Source organism: Pararge aegeria, chromosome 12 (genome assembly GCF_905163445.1).
Source record: "Pararge aegeria chromosome 12, ilParAegt1.1, whole genome shotgun sequence".
NCBI lineage: Eukaryota > Metazoa > Arthropoda > Insecta > Lepidoptera > Nymphalidae > Pararge > Pararge aegeria.
Window position 1 is genome coordinate 3,295,406 of NC_053191.1, and position 20,230 is coordinate 3,315,635.

Here is a 20,230-nt window from a genome sequence, read left to right on the forward strand (position 1 = left end):
TTGTACCTAAGTACATGCATGCCGCTGATTTTGCCGTTGATTGCCTCAGAGACAATTAATAATATACCTCTAAAGCCTCAAAAGTATTATTTCGGTTTTTATTTACACGTTATATATGGTAATTATTTGGGAGAACTTCGCTACCGCGATGCAGGATCTTTGTGGTGCCATCTAGTTAGCTAATGTCTTACCATTCCTCTTTGAAGAATCGTCTTAGCTGAGTAATTTATTACCATTTCTCCTGCTATAAGTTAGCCTTGTATAACCTGTAAGCGGTATTGCAATTATATTTAACCTATCTGGTTTCTAACGCTAAATCTTCGCACATACACGTCTTTACGACTAAAACGTTATCAAAGATGCGGAAAAGCTGATCAAATCAACATGGTTTAAAAAATAATAAGACGAGAATTTTTTCTTTTTTCCTCAAGCAAGGTTTTACGTAAGCAGAAAACAAAAATGTTATCCACTTACAAGGGATAAATTGCATTTATCCCACCTGCCGAAGCAGGTTGCCAAGGGAACCAAGCATAAGAGTGGTTTACCCCCGTTCGACTATGTTTTGGGATTTTGAATCCAAAACATTATTGGGGGGTAAAATTCTCTTTTTCTTTTTGGCTGACACGTTAATTGTATCCCTTCTCAGGGGATATAATTGGGGGGACATATTTTTTGTCTGGTGAATTGCATCTCTTGTCAGGGGATATAATTGGGGGGACATATTTTTTGTCTGGTGAATTGTATCCCTTGTCAGGGGATATAATTGGGGGGGACATATATTTTGTCTGGTGAATTGTATCCCTTGTCAGGGGATATAATTGGGGGACATATTTTTTTCAATTATATCACCTGACAAGGTATACAGTTAACGTGTCGGGGTTGCCTGATGTTGCCTGTTGCCTAGCCGTGATGGTATTGTAATAAACGAGTATCAAGTTCAATATCAATGTAGAGGAACTCACGAGCGCGTCATCGTGTAGTTTCCTCGCGTCCGAGTGCGCCCTGTCCAGCTGTCTCTGCGCATGCGCGAGTCTCTCGGCGAGCGTGTGCGCACGCGCAGCGGCCGCGTCCGCCTCGCGCCGGGCCGCCGCAGTGGCCGCCGCCTCCGCCTGCGCAGCGCCCTCCGCCGCGCCCGCCAGCTGTGGACACATATTGCTGTTCAACCGCAGTATTCATTGACAGGGTATAAGGCTTATATAATAAAGGTCCAAAAAATACTCTTTTATGTTTGTTTATATCTTGTTTTAAAAAAATTGGTTGCCTGTAAAGTCGGTATACGGGCGAAAGTTTTACGTGACAACGACTTTGAGTGGTAAAATAATTTTAATGTGAATATTCATTCGTATAGTAGGAAGAAGGATGAAATATAGTAACAATTTAAAACATTTATTTATACAAAGAATTATATTTAAAACAATAATTTATACAAAGAATCTCGCACTGAATTTCATATTAACAAAATTTTATTTTTACCTTTACACATACATACGTATTTATATACAAATATACATACAATAACTTGCAATACATTTGCGTACAATGAAACAGCGTTTACTACAAAGGGACGCGTGCCTTTCACTTTTTATGTCTGTCTCTCTCGCTCTTAGGCGGGCTAACCATGCCCGAGTGGAAGGGACGCGTGCCTCTCACTCGCTCTCATTGTGAGCGCATAACGTGAGCGGAGCGTAACGCAGTTTCTTGAAGTGTCACCCGGCAAACCAATTTATAAGACGTTGTCACGTCAAAAGTATCTCAATGTAATATGGAGGTATGAAAAGTAGATCGAAATTGCAATGTTTTCTATTAGATGGCGGCGTTACAGTCGCTAAGACTGATAAAAAAGGCGTATACTAATTTCGACATCGGCGGTGTTTTAATAGTTTTTTACTTTTTACAACTGCCGTATTCGTGCTAGTGAGGAACTCCCACCCACCAGCCCTGTCGGTTTGAATTAACTTGTAATCACTACCAATAGCTAATCTATCTGTATATAATATTTGCAAAGGAGAATGCCGGAAAACGGTTTCGTTTGGTGCCATTTAAATTGGTATCAAAAATTAAGTTTTTATTTAAGAATAAAAAAACCTCTCAAATTCCAAGTCTTAACTTCGACGGTTAAAAAATCTTTAAATGAAATAGATTAGTGGTTGTAATATATTGTGAACAGTACCATCAATAGGTAGGTACAATAATCGCATGTGTCAAAAATAACCTCAATTCACGAACTTCATTTTGGTAGTGTATTTATTGGTAATGTATTGTAATTATTAAACCCTTCAAAATGAGATAAATTCCAAGAAGGCACCTTATAAGTACTATATGAAACCAAATCCCATACTACATACGGCATTCTCATTTATTTGAATAAATAAGATTTCTTCTCGGTAAAATCTGCCTTCCGAACCGGTCCACCAATCCGCATCCCTTCTCATTGCGAGGGGGCACCAGTACCCTGTAGTGGGCCCGAGGCCGGTAATGGATTGATATGATGAAGGGGGTAAGAGTGAAAAGCAGTGCGCGACTGTACCTGGGCTTTGGCAGCTTCGAGAAGTTCCCCGAGGGTTGTGATCTGATGCTGCCTGGCCGCAGCCGCCTCTCTCGCCGAGCCTGCCTCCTGCTCCCAATGGGACCGCTCCGCTTCCAACCTCTCCACGGCACCTTCTAGGCTCCTATAGAAGAAGTTCCTATTTCACTCGATTTTTGTTATTATATTGTTTAAAACAACCCTAATAATACCAGGGAAACCTCCCCTCGGGGACCAGAGGTCTCGGTAAATTAACAATTCGTTAATTTCAATAAGAACAGCTCATGAATCTCGTATTAATTACATTTTCTTAGCAGTTCACGCGCGATTATGAACTTTACGTTTTTGCACGCCTCATAAGCGAAGCGTTGAGGTGCGTATTACTGTAAGTTTAAGCACACCGAGTGATTCTCCAACTTAAAATGTCACTTTTTTTATTCTTTATTGCTTCTATAAGTGAATATAAATAGACAAATGTTGAGATAAAACACTATTTTTAATTCTCATGATATTTTTAAATCTCTTTTTACTATTTAAAGTAATTAAAAAATTGTTTTAAAAAGTTCTGCTTGCACGTACGTGTGTCTGTATGTGCGGTTCCCGATCCCGGGTCACGATAACGAGCGAAATGCTTCACTTATCGAGTTGGTTTTTTTTATAGGCTTCAGTATTTTGAGGAATAGAAGCCCATTACTTTTCACGGTATAATTAGATGTAGTTTAATTATTATTTACAAATAATCTCAATTTTATTGTAATGAATAAATAAATAAATAAATAAATAAATAAATAAATAAATATACTACGACATTACACACATCGCCATCTAGCCCCAAAGTAAGTGTAGCTTGTGTTATGGGTACTAAGATAGCTGATGAATATTTCTATGAATATAATACACAGGATTACTTATAATATACAGATAAACACGCAGACACTGAAAAACATTCATATTCATCACACAAACATTTTCCAGGAACCCACGGCCACGACTCAGAAAGCAGGTTCGCTGCCCACTGCGCCAGTCGGCCGTCGAATGAGGATTATGAGGCACTTTTCGATTGTCCAACTATTTTTTTAATATTTCAATCTCACCTGGTGGTAAGTTATCTGTATATTATAAGTATTTATGTATATTATTCATGAAAATATTCATCAGTCATCTTAGTACACATAACACAAGCTACGCTTACTTTGGGGCTAGATGGCGATGTGTGTATTGTCGTAGTATATTTATTTATTTATTATTTTATTTAAGTGATGATGCAGTCTAAGATGTTAGCGGGCTAACCTGTTAGGGAGTATGGTAGTCATACCCCTGTTAGGTTTCAACGCGACATCGCTTAGTGGCACGACTTTGTCGGTAGGGTGGTAACTTAAACTAGCCACGGCCAAAGCCTCCCACCAGACCAGACCAGATAAAATCCAAAAATTATAAATTCCCAAACTACCCCTGCCTGGAACCGAACCCGAGACCTCCTTCTTAAATTCACAGCGCTCACCATAGCGCAAGGGAGGTCATCAAAACCTTAAATTCTTTAGGAAAATACAAAATGTGTTACAAAAGAATGTCTGCGTTGATGGTGGTAAACAACATAAAATTAGATACTTACCTAATTTTTTCAGTCAAGGTTTCGTTTTCTTTGGTTTTCTCTTCTAACGCCGTTTTAGTAAGCGTTAGATCAGCTACAAGTTGCTCCTGCTTATTTTGTAGCAATCTTCTTTCCTCTTGGGACACCTAAACAAAACAATAAAAGTAATTAAGTTAAACCTGTCTTAACTTGACGTTCTTTAGACGTTACCAAAATTGGTATCATCTCGCTATACTTTAAGAACTGTATTGCGGTCTCCACATTACTTAACTAGATAGCGAAGTTTTCAGAAATGATAAATTGAGACAAACTCCAACTTGGAGGACGATCTTCTTATTGTTACGTTCAAGCATATCACCGTACCTCCGTACAAGATGCGAGGAAAAATTTTAAAACATTCATCGTTTCAAGAGTCTTTTTAGTACCTAGTTTGCATTTACTTATTTATGGGCACGGCTTCTTACCATACCTTTGTACCTTAATAGCCTTTATAGCCTGTTAAAACAGGCTATGAAGGTATATATTAACATAGCCTCACATCGATGAAAAAATTACTCAATATAAAAACCATTAATTAGATCTGTAAGTGTCAAAGTTCTTTGTACTTCTTATGAAAACTACACCTTTAGATATATCCATTAGGCTTACTTTTAAAACAGCAAACAACTGCTGATCTGTGTCTCCGGAGATTACAGTTTCTGGCTCTACCCCCTCCCTCATCAGCAACTCTTGGAGTGTGTCCACCTGGAACAACAATATATTATCATTACCCATTCTTTCATGTGACCAGTATTAGTCTCACTTTGTTGTTATTTACCTTCGTCCGGCTATCTTCAAGTTTCTCAGTCTGTCGACACAAGGATTCCAATAGGACCTGCTTCTCGTCAGCCAACCTCTCGTTGTCGGCGTGCGCATCAGCCAACTGTGACTGAAGATCGGCAAGCTCGGCCAGGGTTGCTTGTAGTTCTTCGCTCGTGCTGAGAAAATAATAAAGCCTTTTAACACAAGCTTCCATACACTAGAGACAAAAGCATGTGTGTGAAAATGATAAGCAGTAAGCCAAAATATCTCAGTCATCTAGCAAATAAATCTGTTTTTTTTCCTTATGTACATACTCTGGGATTTTTTTTTTTCTGTGTGGTAGTTTTTTCCTAGCAACAATCATTATCTTCGCCACACAACTCCAACAAACCTCTTGCTAACAAGCAACCATTTTTACTCAAGTGAAATACTCCATTAGCAATGGTGTAGTAGCGGGGAGCAGAGTTCGAATCCCAGCACGCACATCTAACCTTTCGAAGTGTTTTAAGCATTTAAAATATCATTTGCTTCAACGGTGAAGGAAAACATCGCGAGGAAACCTGCATGCATTCGCCAAAATTCGCGTGGAGTCCACCAATCTGCACTGGGCCAGCGTGGTGGACAACGGCCTAAACCCTTCTCATTTAGGGGAGTTGATTTGTGCCGTTTAGTGCACCGGTTATGGGTTTATATAAATATATCTTGTGTAGCAAAAATATTGAGTCGGTGGGTACATGTAATTTGTTCCACCTAACATGGAAAATTTATAACATTGCATTGATTCACTAGAACATATTATAAAACGCGTAATTGTATACCGAAATCAAATTCGAATGCTTGCATGCTTCGAATGCTTTCGAGAAACATTATATACTGCCTCTGAGTCTTATCTGTGGAACAAAAAACCTAAAAGTTTCAGCGTAAACAAATGCCATAGTTTTTACTGAAAGAAATCAGATACAGCCCTCAGCCCTATGCAAAAGCCACGTGCAAAATTAAAATCATGTGACTCCTGTCACTTTATTAAGTACGCGTCGCGTAGCGTAGGTACTATGCCCGTGTCGGTCTTTTATCTTCAATAGGGCTGCCATAAGTTAACACTTGTTTGTCTGCCTACTTATAATGTTTTGAATTCGTTTGTATGGGAAAATGAAATATACTTATGCTACCTTCAACATTATTTCGTAATTCGGTTACATGTTGTATATTAGTGTATACGATTTCAACTGACCTGTAATGATGCTCTTCCATTTGCAGGATTCGATCTTGTAAACAGGCGACGGAAACTTCGCTGAGCGATGAAGAAGAGTGTTTGTCCCATTCCGGCGTGCTAGCCTCGCCGCTGTCTCCTTCACCCTAAAAATACCATCTCTTCTTAAGACCATGCTTCAGACCTTTCTGTAGGTTGAATACAATTAATTTTAGCATTGTATCGTCCGTTTTCACTAAACCTAGGAATAACCTTAATCGGATGCACAGTGATTTAGGTGATTCCTTGAGAAAAAGACCGCTCCACGAACTGTTATGTGATGTCTAACGACGTTAAGCGCCGTGTAAAATTAGGACACCATTTCGGCGGATCGTAAAGTTCAGGGGACTCGTAAACTGACACTTGACAGCTTAAAAAACGGTTTAGTGAAAACGGGCGGCTAATAAGTATTGCACGGTGCTTTCAGTGGGCTCAGTAAGAGAGTTTCTAGGTGCCCATCGAACATTCCTACCACTCATATCGTTTCTGCCATAGTGACAAGGAGCAGAGAGGAGAAATTAGATCATCCGCAACTGTTTGAAATGATTTTTTTTTAAAGCCCTTTATAATAGATGATGAAGCCAAAACTATATTTAAGAGAGTTCATATATTTTCTATGAGATTATGATTGATGTTTCTATTCTATGAATATATAATATATATATATATATATTTGAGGTAGTTTATTTCTTTCATTTAAATTCTTGTATTAAATTAATTATCTTACATACTATATATGTAATTTTAAATAAATACTGAGCCAGCTCCTTTGTCACAATTTTTATTTCATTTCAGACAGAATAAAAACAAATGTGTGACAGCAAAGACGATTTTTCTTTCTTTCTTTCATCTCTTTATTTCTTTTAATTTGTATTTGGTACTCACATTGTGGGCGAGTGCTATGGAGGCGGGCGCGGAGGAGTGCATGCGGCGCGGCGCCGGCGCCAGCAACAGTTGCCGCTTCTCACTGTCGGAGAGCGGAGAGTGCGCCACGCCGCGGAGCCGCGCGCGCAATGTCCCGTTCTCATCCGCGAGCCGCTCGAGCGTCGACTCCCGCTCCACTTCTATCAACTGATAAACACATGATTGCTTTAGCAAACGTAGCGTCAGTAACCAACACTAACAATAATCAAAGTCAAATCTTTTCTATCGGTAGGATAGAGTAAGACAGGATAGCATCCCGTTCCAATTCTAAACTTATCCAAAATATTCAGAAAATATTCTCATCCACAGGAAAGATTAAGAAATAATACTACTTAATTTAATCTTTGATCTAAAGATTTTTGATTCGATTGATTAATAATTTCGGGTGATAGTGAATACAAGAATTTAATCTTTTGACCAAGGTCTGTCTAGCGGTATTCTACAAGGTACATTAGGAACAGAGAGTGAGCTCAAGAACTAGCTACTTAATATATGATCTCGACAGAAACTGTAAGAAACTCAGTGTTACCTACTTAGTACAAGTTTGACACAATTCAATTTTATCGAAGAACGTCCCCAAATCAACTCAGTAACTGTAGTCAAGGTCCGCAACAAGAGGACATACATCTTCCCCTTTTGCCCGCAACGCTTGCGGTAGTCTGGCATGGCGTTGCTTGCGCGCCGGTACTCTCAATGAGTATACAAAGTTAACAACAAGACAAGAGGCAATTGAAGCCAAAAAATAAGCTCACCTTTAACCGTTCGAGCTCAGACCGTAATCTATCCGCCTCGTTAGCTCGCTCCAGTAGTTCATCCACCCGCGCGCCCAACTGCGCTCGCTCCATCATGCTTGCCTCCAGCTGTCTCCGCAGTGACTCCAGCTCTCGCACTCCAGATGCCAGCGACGCCTAAAACATATTGTGCGTCATGAAAATTAAGCTTCATTTGCTATACCTACTCCGCGAAAAGCAGGGGAATCTGAATGGCGTAATTTATAATTTCTTTAATCTTTATACGTAACAATTACTCAATGTAAAGTCAACATCTCCTGAGGGTGTTCAGGTGTCGCAGCGAAACGTGCGTAGAGAATACATTGCCGAAGATCTGTTTGGTGTGGCGTAAAGATTAAAGAAAATATAAATTACACCATACAGATTCGCCTGAAAATAAAATTGAACTGACTTGTGGAATAAGAAGCTTTCTGACTTTCTGGTAGGAAGCTTTGGCCGTGGTTAGTTACCAGCCAGCCGACAAAGACGTGCCGCTAGGCGATTTAGTATTCTGGTGCGATGTCGCGTAGAAACCGATTAGGGGTATGACTACCATACTCCCTAACATGTTAGCCCGCTACCATCTTAGACTGCATCATCACTTAACATCATGTGAGATAGCAGTAAAGGGCTAACTTGTAGTAGAATAAAAAAAAAGTTACTTTTGATTTAAGTTGATTATTATTAACCTGTCCATCTAAAATTTTAAGGTTTTTGATACATGACATAAGTAAAATCATAAAATTAACTTTAAATTGTAATAGCTAGGTTATTAATATCTGCCTCGAAATAGATAGGTAGTTCATGAAAGCTATCAGAATAGCTCGAGAAAAACAATTTAGTACTAGGGTTACAAAAATACTAAAGTCTTACCTCAGAAGGTAGCCTAGGCCTTAGCTCAACCTCTTGGAAGCCCGGCATGTGGTCAGCATTTAGCATAACCGGTAGGCTGATGCACTCTTGAGAACTCCTCTCATCTACGGACCCCGCTCCCAGCTCCTCCGCACTACCGTAATCATGAGTCCGCACCTGCCCATCTTCGTATCCCTCCAAACTCTCTCTTAGCTCAGGATCTTCTAACACCGCATTATTGTTCCCCAAATCCCTCTTTTTGTGTGCTTTATGGAGCTTCTCTTTCGAGCCGAATATTTTTAGGGTCTTTTCTCTTGCCGGCGCGACTTTGTGGTGCTTTGAATCGAGGCTGGAGACTGACGGGGCGCCTTTTAGTGTAGACTCTTGCTTCCCCTGACTTGGTCCTCTACGGAACAAGGATTTGAACTTCATCATCTTGACTATTTATATATCATATTTCGTTATCGTGTCACTGTTCGTTTATTTGCATATCGTAACGGTCACTGCGTCCGCTGCTGTGCGATCGGAATTATTATCGCTATCTATTGTATTGTTAAGTGTCTAACGTGTAACGCTATATTCGATAACTTTGCGTATTAGCATATAAAAGCATCGAATGAGGCCGCGCCTTAAAATGGAAAGTTGGACGAGGAATATTTTAGATTGTTATGGATATGGTACGTTCAAAAACTTATTCTTACTCAGAAATGAAACAAAAAATTTACTCATTTTGTGCCTAGAGTTACTTAAAAAAATTAGTTACTGGAGACTGAAGTTAATTAATAACCTGGTTTAGATTTAACTTTGCAATACCTATGATTAGGTGTATAGGCTTTGAAGTACCCTTACGAAGTTATCTCTTCATGCATTAATTTAATATCATAACTATAACGTCAAATTTCCTGTATCCTGTTGTGTATTATATGAATAGGTTCTATGTCTTACGTGCATCCTACGTGCTGACGTATTGAGTAAGACGCACAGCTAAAGACGCAGCTATGTACTATAAGAGAATTTCATCAACGTCAGAGCAGAAATTTAGAGTTTTATAGATGTCATTTTTCACAGCTTTTTTAGATAATATTATAATACCTAAGTATACCTATATGGATTTGTTTTCCATTGCTTATCAGTTATATAAAACGACTTGATAAGTATTCATAACTATCGTTTATTACATTTTTAAACTTGCTGTAGTTTGGTTGATAGTTGCTGATGTATAAAAACTTATCAACGCTAGAGTACCTATACGAGTATGTTGGAAGGGTTGCTATCAGTCTTATAAATCTACTAAAATAGCTTCCTATCAGGATTTCTTAGACGAGATTTGATAAATTATGCTGATAATGTTATAGGATCACCATAAATTTCAGTAAAGTAACCGGGACGATTATATGTCACATTGTTCCTATAGCGGATTGTTTATGATTAAATAAAACAATTGGGTAACATAAGAATGTTGTGAAATATTTTTAACATCTGATGCAAAAAGTTGATGTTTAAAAGTTGGGCCGCTTTTGCTACGTCTGTGTTTGTTATCATAGGGCTAGATTACATACAACGATTTGTATGCAGTTTTATATATTACAGATGTGTTACTGTTGAGTAGGATATACTATATGACATTAGACAAAATAGACAAAGATTTAAAAAAAAATGTACATTAAAATGTAGTAAAAATTTAAAAAAAGTTATGTACGTTAACAAATTTCTTTAACATTCCTCGTGCTCTACAACTTAGGACGTGCATTAAGATGATTTCTGTGTTACTAAACACTACGTCAAGATCGGCATAAGCCCGATTTCAAGCATAACATACAAAAAAAATGCGTACATAAATGTAAATATAATAGATGTGCAAGTTTCTAATTAATTTTACGTCACAAGAAGTGAATCTGTCATTTTATACAGAATGAAGATAATTTTACAATTCTATAATTGTGATATACTTATTTAATAACATTATTGTAAGCCAGACAGTTGTTATACTGTTTCGATTGCTTTTTTAGGCCATTTCAACTGCCTTTCTATGTGTAAACAGTGAGCAATACAATCCAATTTTATTCTAAATATATAGCAACGCACCAGATTTACATAGGCCCCCGGTTTCCATTGTTAATTTGATAACTTTGTCGACAAGCGCTGTGGATTTAACCCCTTAACAGGTAAGCAATCTTAAGACAGACAATCGTCACTTATACCAGTAGCGCTAGCATGCGTGCAAAGCGATTATTATCTCTACCCGTTACACGTATTTTTCTATAGACGACAGACGAGATAGTGGGTAGACTTAATTTTCTCGTTCGCGCATGCTAGCCCTAAAGGTGAGATTGGAGACAAGGTGAAACAAATAAACTTAAACCGTAAATTTTGATAGTGAGAAAAATGCCTGCTAAACCAAGACGCATGGTCACCCTAAGGTATACCTATGTACACCCCACGTGGTATTGATTGTCGACGTAGCCTACGTAGGTCTGAGTCAATTAATTGCCTCCACTGCATTGTAGGTGACCTGCCTACTTGATATGTTTATAAGATTAGATTTTGTTGCGTAATAGAAAATAATAGGTCGTTATCTTTGTAACAGAGTTGACAGCATTTTTTTGCGATTTTTTATAAATCCCTTGTGCACCGTTCAACCAGAGCAATGTTCCGATCCTCATGAAACTCCGTACACATATTCTTGGAAGTGTTAGAAGAAATATAGGATACTTTTTATCCTGACATTAAGCTCGGCTCCTTTGAGAGAGGGGATGAAAGTGTTTAACGATTTTACACCATAACTCCGACAAATCATAAGTTCATAACCGATTTAAATAATTATTTTTGTATTATAGAGGTTGTAATATGTGTTTAATTTTGTAACCAATCTTTGTGTATATCTATCTCCCCTCAGCGGACAGCAGCAAACCCCTCATTTAAGGCTTAGGTGAGATTGCAGCCGAGGGTTAACTTGTACTTATAGTGGAATGAAATAAAAACAAAATAAAAGTCAAGCTCCTTTGTTTCCAGTGTTAAATTTAAAAGTGCAATCATAGTAAGTGTTCTACAATTGAATCAGGGGGGGATAGAAGGGTGTGGTCCGGGCCCCTCGGTTTTGATGCGGGCTTAGGGGAAAGCACGTCCTCAACTTAAGGGTCAGCGCCGACCAAGCGTCAAACTGCGAGAGCATGCTCTAGCATTTTCCCACGATTAATTAAAGGACAACCGTAAAAATGGTGAAAACGATAAGAGTAGGGCTTTGTTGCATTTTAAATTGAATGTCATTTTATTAGGCTTTCAACGTTTTTTAATTCATATATGTATAATGTAATATTAAAATGTGGCAATACTGTTTTTTAACAAAAAATACCTTTCGCTGGATCATGGGCGATGTTAAATAAACAAAACGTAGACTAGGTTTCAAATTTTATCAAAAATATTGTGTTCGCAACATCACAATTCGCACCAAAGAAATAATTCCATAATACACCAACATTCTTCACTTCGAAAAATAACTTTTTGCATATCTTATCTTTATATATATATTTCTTGTGTGCGTATGTATGTCACTGAACTCCTAGATGACTGGCCCGATTTGAATGAATTTTTTGGTATACGTTTGGGTGGCACCCTGGATGGTTTAGATTTACAAATTAGCCAGACAGATGGCGCTGGGGTCCTCTAGTACTAATATATAAAGCTGTTGAATAGCCTATTTATCGAAGGCTATAGGATTTATACATCACACTAGACCAATAGAAGCATTTTGAAACATTCTTCAAAACTCAAATTCAAATTCAAAAATGTTTTATTCATGTACCTACTTAGAACTTTTTACAGGCACTTATGTAGCGTTCATACTTTTAAATGGTACTTCATTGGTAACACTAATGAAGAATGTAATTCGTGAATCGGGGTTGTTTTTTCCCTTTGAGAGCTTCCGCTGCGAGCGATGCGTAAACGGTTAAAGTTTCGACAAAATCCTGTATGACAAAGTTGTTCTCTTTAAAAGTTCTATAGAAAAGTCCGCCGTCTCTTTACATATTTCTATATATCTTATAGACTTATACGTCCGAGGGACACCTAGTTTAAAATAAATAGATAGAATTATATCATAATATATAATCATTATTCATAATTCATATACATCCCTACTAATCAATACTAATTTTATAAATGTCAATGTATGTTTGTTCGTTACGCTTTCACGCAAAAACTACTTAACCGATCCCCATGAAACTTTGTACACATATTCTTGGAAGTGTTGGAAGTAATATAGGATACTTTTTATCCCGACATTAAGCTCGGTTTCTTTGGGAGAGGGGATGAGTGTTTGACGATTTTACACCATAACTCCAACAAATGATAACCGATTTAAATAATTATTTTTGTACTATAGAGGTTATACTATGTGTTTAATTTTGCCCAAACTGTGGTTGGAGATAAAGGACAGAACTTCTCAGCGGAAAGCAGCAAACCCCTCATTTAAGGCTTAGCGATACTGAATACTTTAATTATTTTTAGAACTGCAGCTAAATTTAATGCCACATGAAAAAACAAAATCAAACGCAGACGAAGTTGCGGGCAACAGCTAGTATATTATATACCGGTGCATCTTAACAATTATTCATTGTAAAGTCAACATCTCCTGAGGATGCTCCGGTTACGGAGCGAAACGTGCGTAGAGGGTATATTGCTGAAGATCTGTTTGGTGTGGAGTATAAGGATTGAAGAAATTATAAATTACACCACACAGATTCTCCTGCTTTTCGCGGAGTATAGCAAATTAAGCTTAATTTTGATAATATACGGGCGCATCATTAGTGCCTTCCATGTTTAAGGAGGTGTTGATTTTTAAATTTTTTGTTTTTCGTCTTCCATATAGCCCACCAACCCGAATTGTTGGTAGGCTTAGTCTCTAGTTCTCACTGTCCTCATGGAATTAGTTTGAAATTTTTAATTGGTTGGTATAATTGAAATTACTTCATCTATAGTATTTTCATAACATTGGTTGTCTTTAACGTTATACTAATAACGTAAGCTTATAGAAAAGTCCTATTATAGTATAAAGGACTACGTAATCGATAAAAAACTTGGGTGTAAATTATTGCTCTAACCAGGTTGCTCTTCTAATAATTTAAAATGACATTGTGAGATGGTGATAACAAAAAAAAAACACCCGGCTAAGTTTGTTGTGGGCTTCTTCTTAGACCAGGACGCGTTTGGAACCCTCGTAGCTTTAGTTTTAAGTTTACGAATGTGGTTATCGCCTTCATCTCACTACCGTGTAATTCTTATGTAGGTACGCATCAAAAGTGCCACCTATGGGCCGGGCCTACTTGAATAAAGATAGTTTTGACTTTGACTTTGACTTTTAAGACTACGTTGTTGTGCGCCAAAGTGTACCCTTACCTCATGGCCCGATTGTACCTATTTGTATTTTTAGGGATTTTACTCTTTGGTGTACAATAAAAAGAAATAATCTCATAGAGTATCGATCGTTAGTTCTACTTGAGATGCAGCTTTGTCGGGAACTGATCTAATGACAGAGACGGAAGTTGAACTCTCTAATGGCGGCCAGACAGACCGAGTTGTTTGTGAATCAATGAATGAATGTACTAATGCAATAAACGCCAAAAAAAGTACATAAAAAATTGTATTAATTATTTCATGACTTAATTCATAAATAAACAGACATCACACCTCATTCTCTTTTATTATACACAGTATAGATTGAATGGCATTCCTCGATCTGAGGTATCGCTTGTAGGGTGACAAGAAGGTTTATAATTTCGGGAAAATCTGATTAATTTAAGTCTAGTCTCTTTTCTAAGAATTTCAGTCAATGAGGCTAATTGTATTACTAATTCGGGAAATAATTTAGCAAGGGCATTTGAATGAATTCTTAATTTGTCTAGCATTATTTTTATTGCAATATTTTGCCTGGAATATATCAGTAAAATAAGAACTTTGCCCGTATATTTTATATACATTTGGGGATACTAAGAACATTTAGTACTTAGTACCTTAATGTTTTTTAAATTTATTTCTTACATATAGATATTTCTTAAATATAGTTCAATGGGTACATACCACGATAATATGTACCCGGTGAACTATATTTAAGAAATGTTGATTAACCACGACAATCTTAGTTTAAAATCTTTGTTTAGATATGTATGATTTTTTAATCAAAATCTCGGGAATTAAGTTTCGTGCTATTTTCTACCTACTGTTTGAATACAGCCATTAGAGTTGGCTCAATTTCCGGGTGAGACCAAAATATTTTTAGGCATAAAGCGTGTTTAAAAATTGATAACCCAGGCTTAGACTTAAACTGATAACTGCACGCTCTAGTTATAATTATCATGCTTCAATACGCTATATAGGATGGGCTTGATTCCCGGGTCAGGCCAAAAAACGTTTAAATATAAGGCTTTTCCATCAATGAATTCTCAGTTCCAGCCCGGAGTTAGGGAATTTTAGTTGTCCACGTCTGTACCACTAAGATATAATATAGGTTACCCAGTTGTAATAAATAACATAATAAACTAAATATCAGAAGTTACTTTAAGATGATCAATGACCTTTATAATTGTTGATGCTTTAGTTTTCTTGCATTAAAGGAGTCACAGTCGTTAGTAAATGAATAAGTCGCCATTTATATTTCTTATACAATTTTATGTCTGTTTATTTTACGAGAGTGTTGGTTTGCTATGATTCAACAAAGAAAGCAATTAGTATAGATAAATACGGACATAGTCATAGATTACGGATGCCACCCTAATGGTCAATAGACGTGATAACTTTGTTTGCGAAGACACTTAAGGGTTTTTATCATATCACTCCCTCGACCCTGTGCCCAAAATTTCTATTCCAGTTAGTGTTATAATTGCTTTCGTTATAACATAAGCGAGAAAGTTTAATTTAAAATTTAATGAGTATCAGAGAAGTTCAATGTAACCATAACACTGAATTGAATTCATAATTTAATCATTTGTTGACACCTTTTAATTGGATCACATCGATCAGTTATCAGTATTAGTTGATCCGTTGATTCATCCACATACCAAAACCTCCTGTAAATCATTATCCTGGATCGCGTAACCCAAACAGACGTATTTATGTGTCTTTCTGTTCTAGTTGATGAGAGTTACAAAGACTGTGGTTCAGCAGTTTACAGTTTTAAAATTTTTCGCTTCATATTACTACTACATAAGAACAAAACGAATTCCACAAAAAACAATGCCCTTCCTTCCAGGCTCCTCGGTGTACTGACAAAATTCAAATCGTGTGATGGACGCTAAACGAAAAAAAGAACGAGGTCTTTCTAAGAACGTGTTTTGAGAAGGTCAAAAGAATGATGATATTGGAAGGGAACAACTGCAGTTTCTTGCAGCTGCTGTACAGATTTTTTTATTCCTATACAAGTTAGCCCTTGAATGCAATCTCACCTGACGGTAAGTGATGATCCAGTCTAAGATGTTAGCGGGCTAATCTTTTAGGGAGTATGGTAGTCGTACCCCTAATCGGTCTGTACGCGACATCGCACCTGAACACTAAATCGATTTGCCTGGTTGTCGCGAATTAAAGCAAATTAAGATTAAAGTTTATCATGACCTTCCGACAAAGTAACGACTGTTTCTATCCAATAATTTAAACTAAACCAAAAAAGGGTTTATAAAACCTGTTAATTATAGGAAATGTTTATATAATTTAAAGACCATAGTCACCCTTCAGCTAGGAATGGGTGAACGACCAGCCGTGGCCCCGCTCGCCGTCAGATCCAATATGGAAGCTTGAATCGCACTTTTATTTCTTATTCTCCGTATTGCTTTGCTTTAATGCAATGGATGTACCGAGACTGGTAATCTAAGAGTCTAGATCATTGGGTCGGTTCTCAGATGGAGGCAGAAAGCTAAATTGTGTCTTTTTATAAGACTTGGGTAGTCTTATAAAAAGACACAAAAAGGAATCTAATTTTTTAAACTTTTCAAGACATTTACAGTGCCTGCTGCACTGTAAATGTCTTGAAAAGTTTAAAAAAGTTTTAATTAACGCTTTAATAGTGTGTATATGTGAGAGGTCCAGGGATTGATTTACAGGGGCAATTTGGGAATTTACAATTTCTGTATTTTCTCCCCTTTGTTCTGGTTGGAGGGTTCAATCGTGGTTTGTTACCTTACCGACAGATATGTGTATGTCATCATACCCTACAGCGTATTCTCTCATAGGAGAGAGGGATTCAGAGTATAGACCCACCACGCAGCTCCAATACGGGTTGGTGAGCTTAAACGATTATTATCACAAGTAGTAACAACCGGCACTGAGTTTCACGTGCTCGGAATTTGACCCAGGGTTCCCTAACTGCGGCAGGACTGGTATAGGTATTTAACTGAAACTACACAATTGACATTACTTTGTATGGTGGGAGTTTAGCTGTGGCTAGTTACCACCCTACTGGCAAAGACGTGCTGCTAAGCCATGTAGCGTTCCGAAACCGTTAGAATTAACATAACTGCCATACAACTAACAGGTTAGTCCGTTACCATCTACGACTGCATTATCACTTACCAGCTGATGAAATTGCAGTCAAGGGCCCATTTGTAGTGGAATAAAAAAATTTAAAACCGACCCGGGATTCGAATTCAGGAACTCGTGAGCAGTGATTGAGTTGTGTATGTGTAAGAATCGAATCCTATGTATTAACGAAGCTTAGCTAGAGTTAATGACCTCAACGTCACATAGTTCATAGTGTTAAACAAAATTCCATGTTAGCACGCAAGATGCCAAAATTAACATTTCTTTGACACCATAACACAAATTCGGAACATTAACGCATCGTGTGCCTGATATCAATAAAAATAATGTAAAGTGCGAGTATGACTATCGCCCTGGGAGGGTTCCGTACGTATTTATCATCATCAATCAATTACCGGCCCACTTCATGTCGCATATCTCCTCTCAGAATGACAAGGGTTTAGCCCGTAGTCCACAACGCTCGCCCAGTGCGGATTGAAAGACTTCACACGCTTTTGGGAACGTTAAAGAGGACTCTCATGTATGCAGATCCTCACAATGTGTTCCTTTATCGTTAACGCATGTGATATTGAATTATATAAATTAAAAACGCACATAACTCCGAAAATTTAGAGGTGCGATTAGATGAAACTCGATCCAACAGGGAAGCCATTGTCTTATCACCCCTTTATCCCGTACCAATACCTAATAACTAACGTGATGGGAAAAACTGGAATCTTAAGAGTACAAAATGTATTTTAGAATACTGGCGGAATAAGCAGATGCCTGCGCGGAAAATTTGGCGGTAAGCGATGATGCAGTATAAGATGGTAGCGGCCTAACCTACTAGGGGTATAGCAGCTATAATTACTCCATACCCCCAATCGGGTTCACACGGCATGGTGCCGGAACGCGTAACCTCTTGGCGGTGCGTATTCGTCGGTAGGGAGGTAACTAGCTACGGCCGTAACCTCCCACCAGACTTGACGGTAGACCAGATAAAATTAAGAAATGATTAATTCTCAAACCGTCCTTGCCGGTGTCAAACCCGAGACGTCCACTCATAACAGTTTTCACCATTTTACCAGGGAAGAATATGAATTTTAACTTATTAGCCATTTCAGATATTATCAATTCCATTCCTAGATTCTAAGTGACATTTTTTATAACAAGATACAGAACCCTAAAAACAAATGGCATTTTATCACGATGGGAACCGTATCGACCTTTGCTATCGAACCACGTTTTCTTTTAATACAGTTAAGTATAGTTGTATTCATACACTTTTCTAGGTGCCTAACTTTATTACTTTTGATTGAGGTGGTTATTGAAGTCAATACAACAAGTGGACAAGTGTCCGTCGTTAGGGAAAATGGGGCATAAGTTTATTTATTTATTCATTTATTTATTTACTAAGAGCACTAAAAATATGCATCAATCATAATATCATCATCATCATCATCATCATTTTAGCCAATTGACTTCCACTGCTGGACATAGGTCTTTCGTAGGGAGTTCCACAATCCACGGTCCTGGGACACTTGCCTCCAGCGGCTCGCAGCGACTCGCCTGATGTCATCTGTCCACCTCCTTGGGGGCCGACCTACGCTGCGTTTTTCAGTGCGGGGTCGCCATTCCAGCACCTTAAGACCCCAACGTCCATCGGTTCTCCGACCTATGTGTACTGCCCATTGCCACTTCAACTCTTGTTCTTCGACGGATCTTTCGAACATTTCTAATTTGATCAAATAGAGTTACACCTAGCTCTCTCCATCAGTGGCGTGCACAGGGTTTTCGACCAGGGTATGCATAAAGAAGGAAAATGGAAAAATCCTTCCCCTTTATGAGTAATACAAAATTTTTAGGGTATGCAGTGCTTCTGTGCATGTATGAAGTGCACGCCACTGCTCGCCATCGACCGCTGAGTGATTCTGAGCCTTCTTATGAGGCCCATAGTTAGCGACCATATCTCAGATCCGTAAGCCCCACTGGAAACGCGCACTGTTCGAATAATTTAGTCTTCAGGTACTGAGGGATTTTGGACGAGAATATGTCACCGAAATGTGTTAGACATACATGCATATAACACGTTTATTATAAGTTAGACAAAGCATAAAACCTACTAATGACCGTTGCAATGGCGCCGTAGCGTCGTGAACAGCGATGCCGTGTCTCGGATTTCGGTCTAGATTCTATTGTATACAATTTATTTATCGTCTTGCTCCCTTTGCGGTTGTGAAGCTGTGTACGATTTCAGGTTATGGACACTTTGTTTTATTCTCTTATTGCAATATTTGTAATGTGGGTAAATTCGTACTAATATTATAAATACAATTTATTCCTAGCTTTAGTTTTAAGTTAACGAATACAGTTATCACCATCACTAACATTAGTCTAAAATGTTAAATGTATGAACGCTTCATAAGTGCCTGTGATAAGGTCTACATGAATAAAACAATTTTGAATTTTAATTTGAATTTGAATACGAAAGCTAGCTAACATTCAGCTCAAGAATCTTAAGGAAATTCATTACAAAGTTACTCTGAGATACTAAATAAATAAAGTACCTATCACACATCGTCGTCTAGCCCCAAAATAAGCGCAGCTTGTGTTATGGGTACTAAGTCGACTGATGAATATGTTTACGTATAACATACACAAATAATTGAATATACTATGTCAATACACACAACGCCATCTAGCCCAAAGGTAAGCTTAACTTGTGTGATGGGTACTAAGATAGCTGATGAATATTTTTATGAATTTAATAATACACATAAAAACAGATAAACACCCAGACACTGAAAAACATTCACGTTCATCACACAATTTTTTTCCAGTTGTGGAAATCGAACCCACAGCCTTCGACTCAAAAGGCAGGGTCGCTGTTCACTGCGCCAGTCGGCCGGCATGCATCATGAGATACCAGTCATCCCGGAGATTGACATGGGATACTTGATCACCCGAAAAAATAAACGGGTCGCTACGGGATTCAAAAAAAGATTAATTAACATTTG

At 37.9% G+C, this 20,230-nt stretch overlaps 1 protein-coding gene across 9 annotated transcripts in view; it reads right to left on the reverse strand.

Annotated features, from left to right (window-relative positions):
* Positions 1-20,230, reverse strand: part of LOC120628005 (cytospin-A-like) — a 91,240-nt gene that overhangs the window by 20,120 nt on the left and 50,890 nt on the right. For 5 of the 9 annotated variants that reach the window (XM_039896173.1, XM_039896174.1, XM_039896180.1 and 2 more), the window contains 9 exons: positions 8,733-9,117; positions 7,842-7,997; positions 7,051-7,236; positions 6,148-6,272; positions 4,933-5,092; positions 4,764-4,859; positions 4,137-4,261; positions 2,528-2,669; positions 963-1,139 (listed from right to left, as the gene is read on the reverse strand). In XM_039896173.1, the coding sequence (XP_039752107.1) occupies positions 963-1,139; positions 2,528-2,669; positions 4,137-4,261; positions 4,764-4,859; positions 4,933-5,092; positions 6,148-6,272; positions 7,051-7,236; positions 7,842-7,997; positions 8,733-9,117 (1,552 nt within the window). Of the gene's footprint in view, positions 1-962; positions 1,140-2,527; positions 2,670-4,136; positions 4,262-4,763; positions 4,860-4,932; positions 5,093-6,147; positions 6,273-7,050; positions 7,237-7,841; positions 7,998-8,732; positions 9,227-20,230 lie in introns of all 9 variants that reach the window. The other 4 variants (XM_039896179.1, XM_039896177.1, XM_039896178.1 and 1 more) reach the window with 2 other exon arrangements.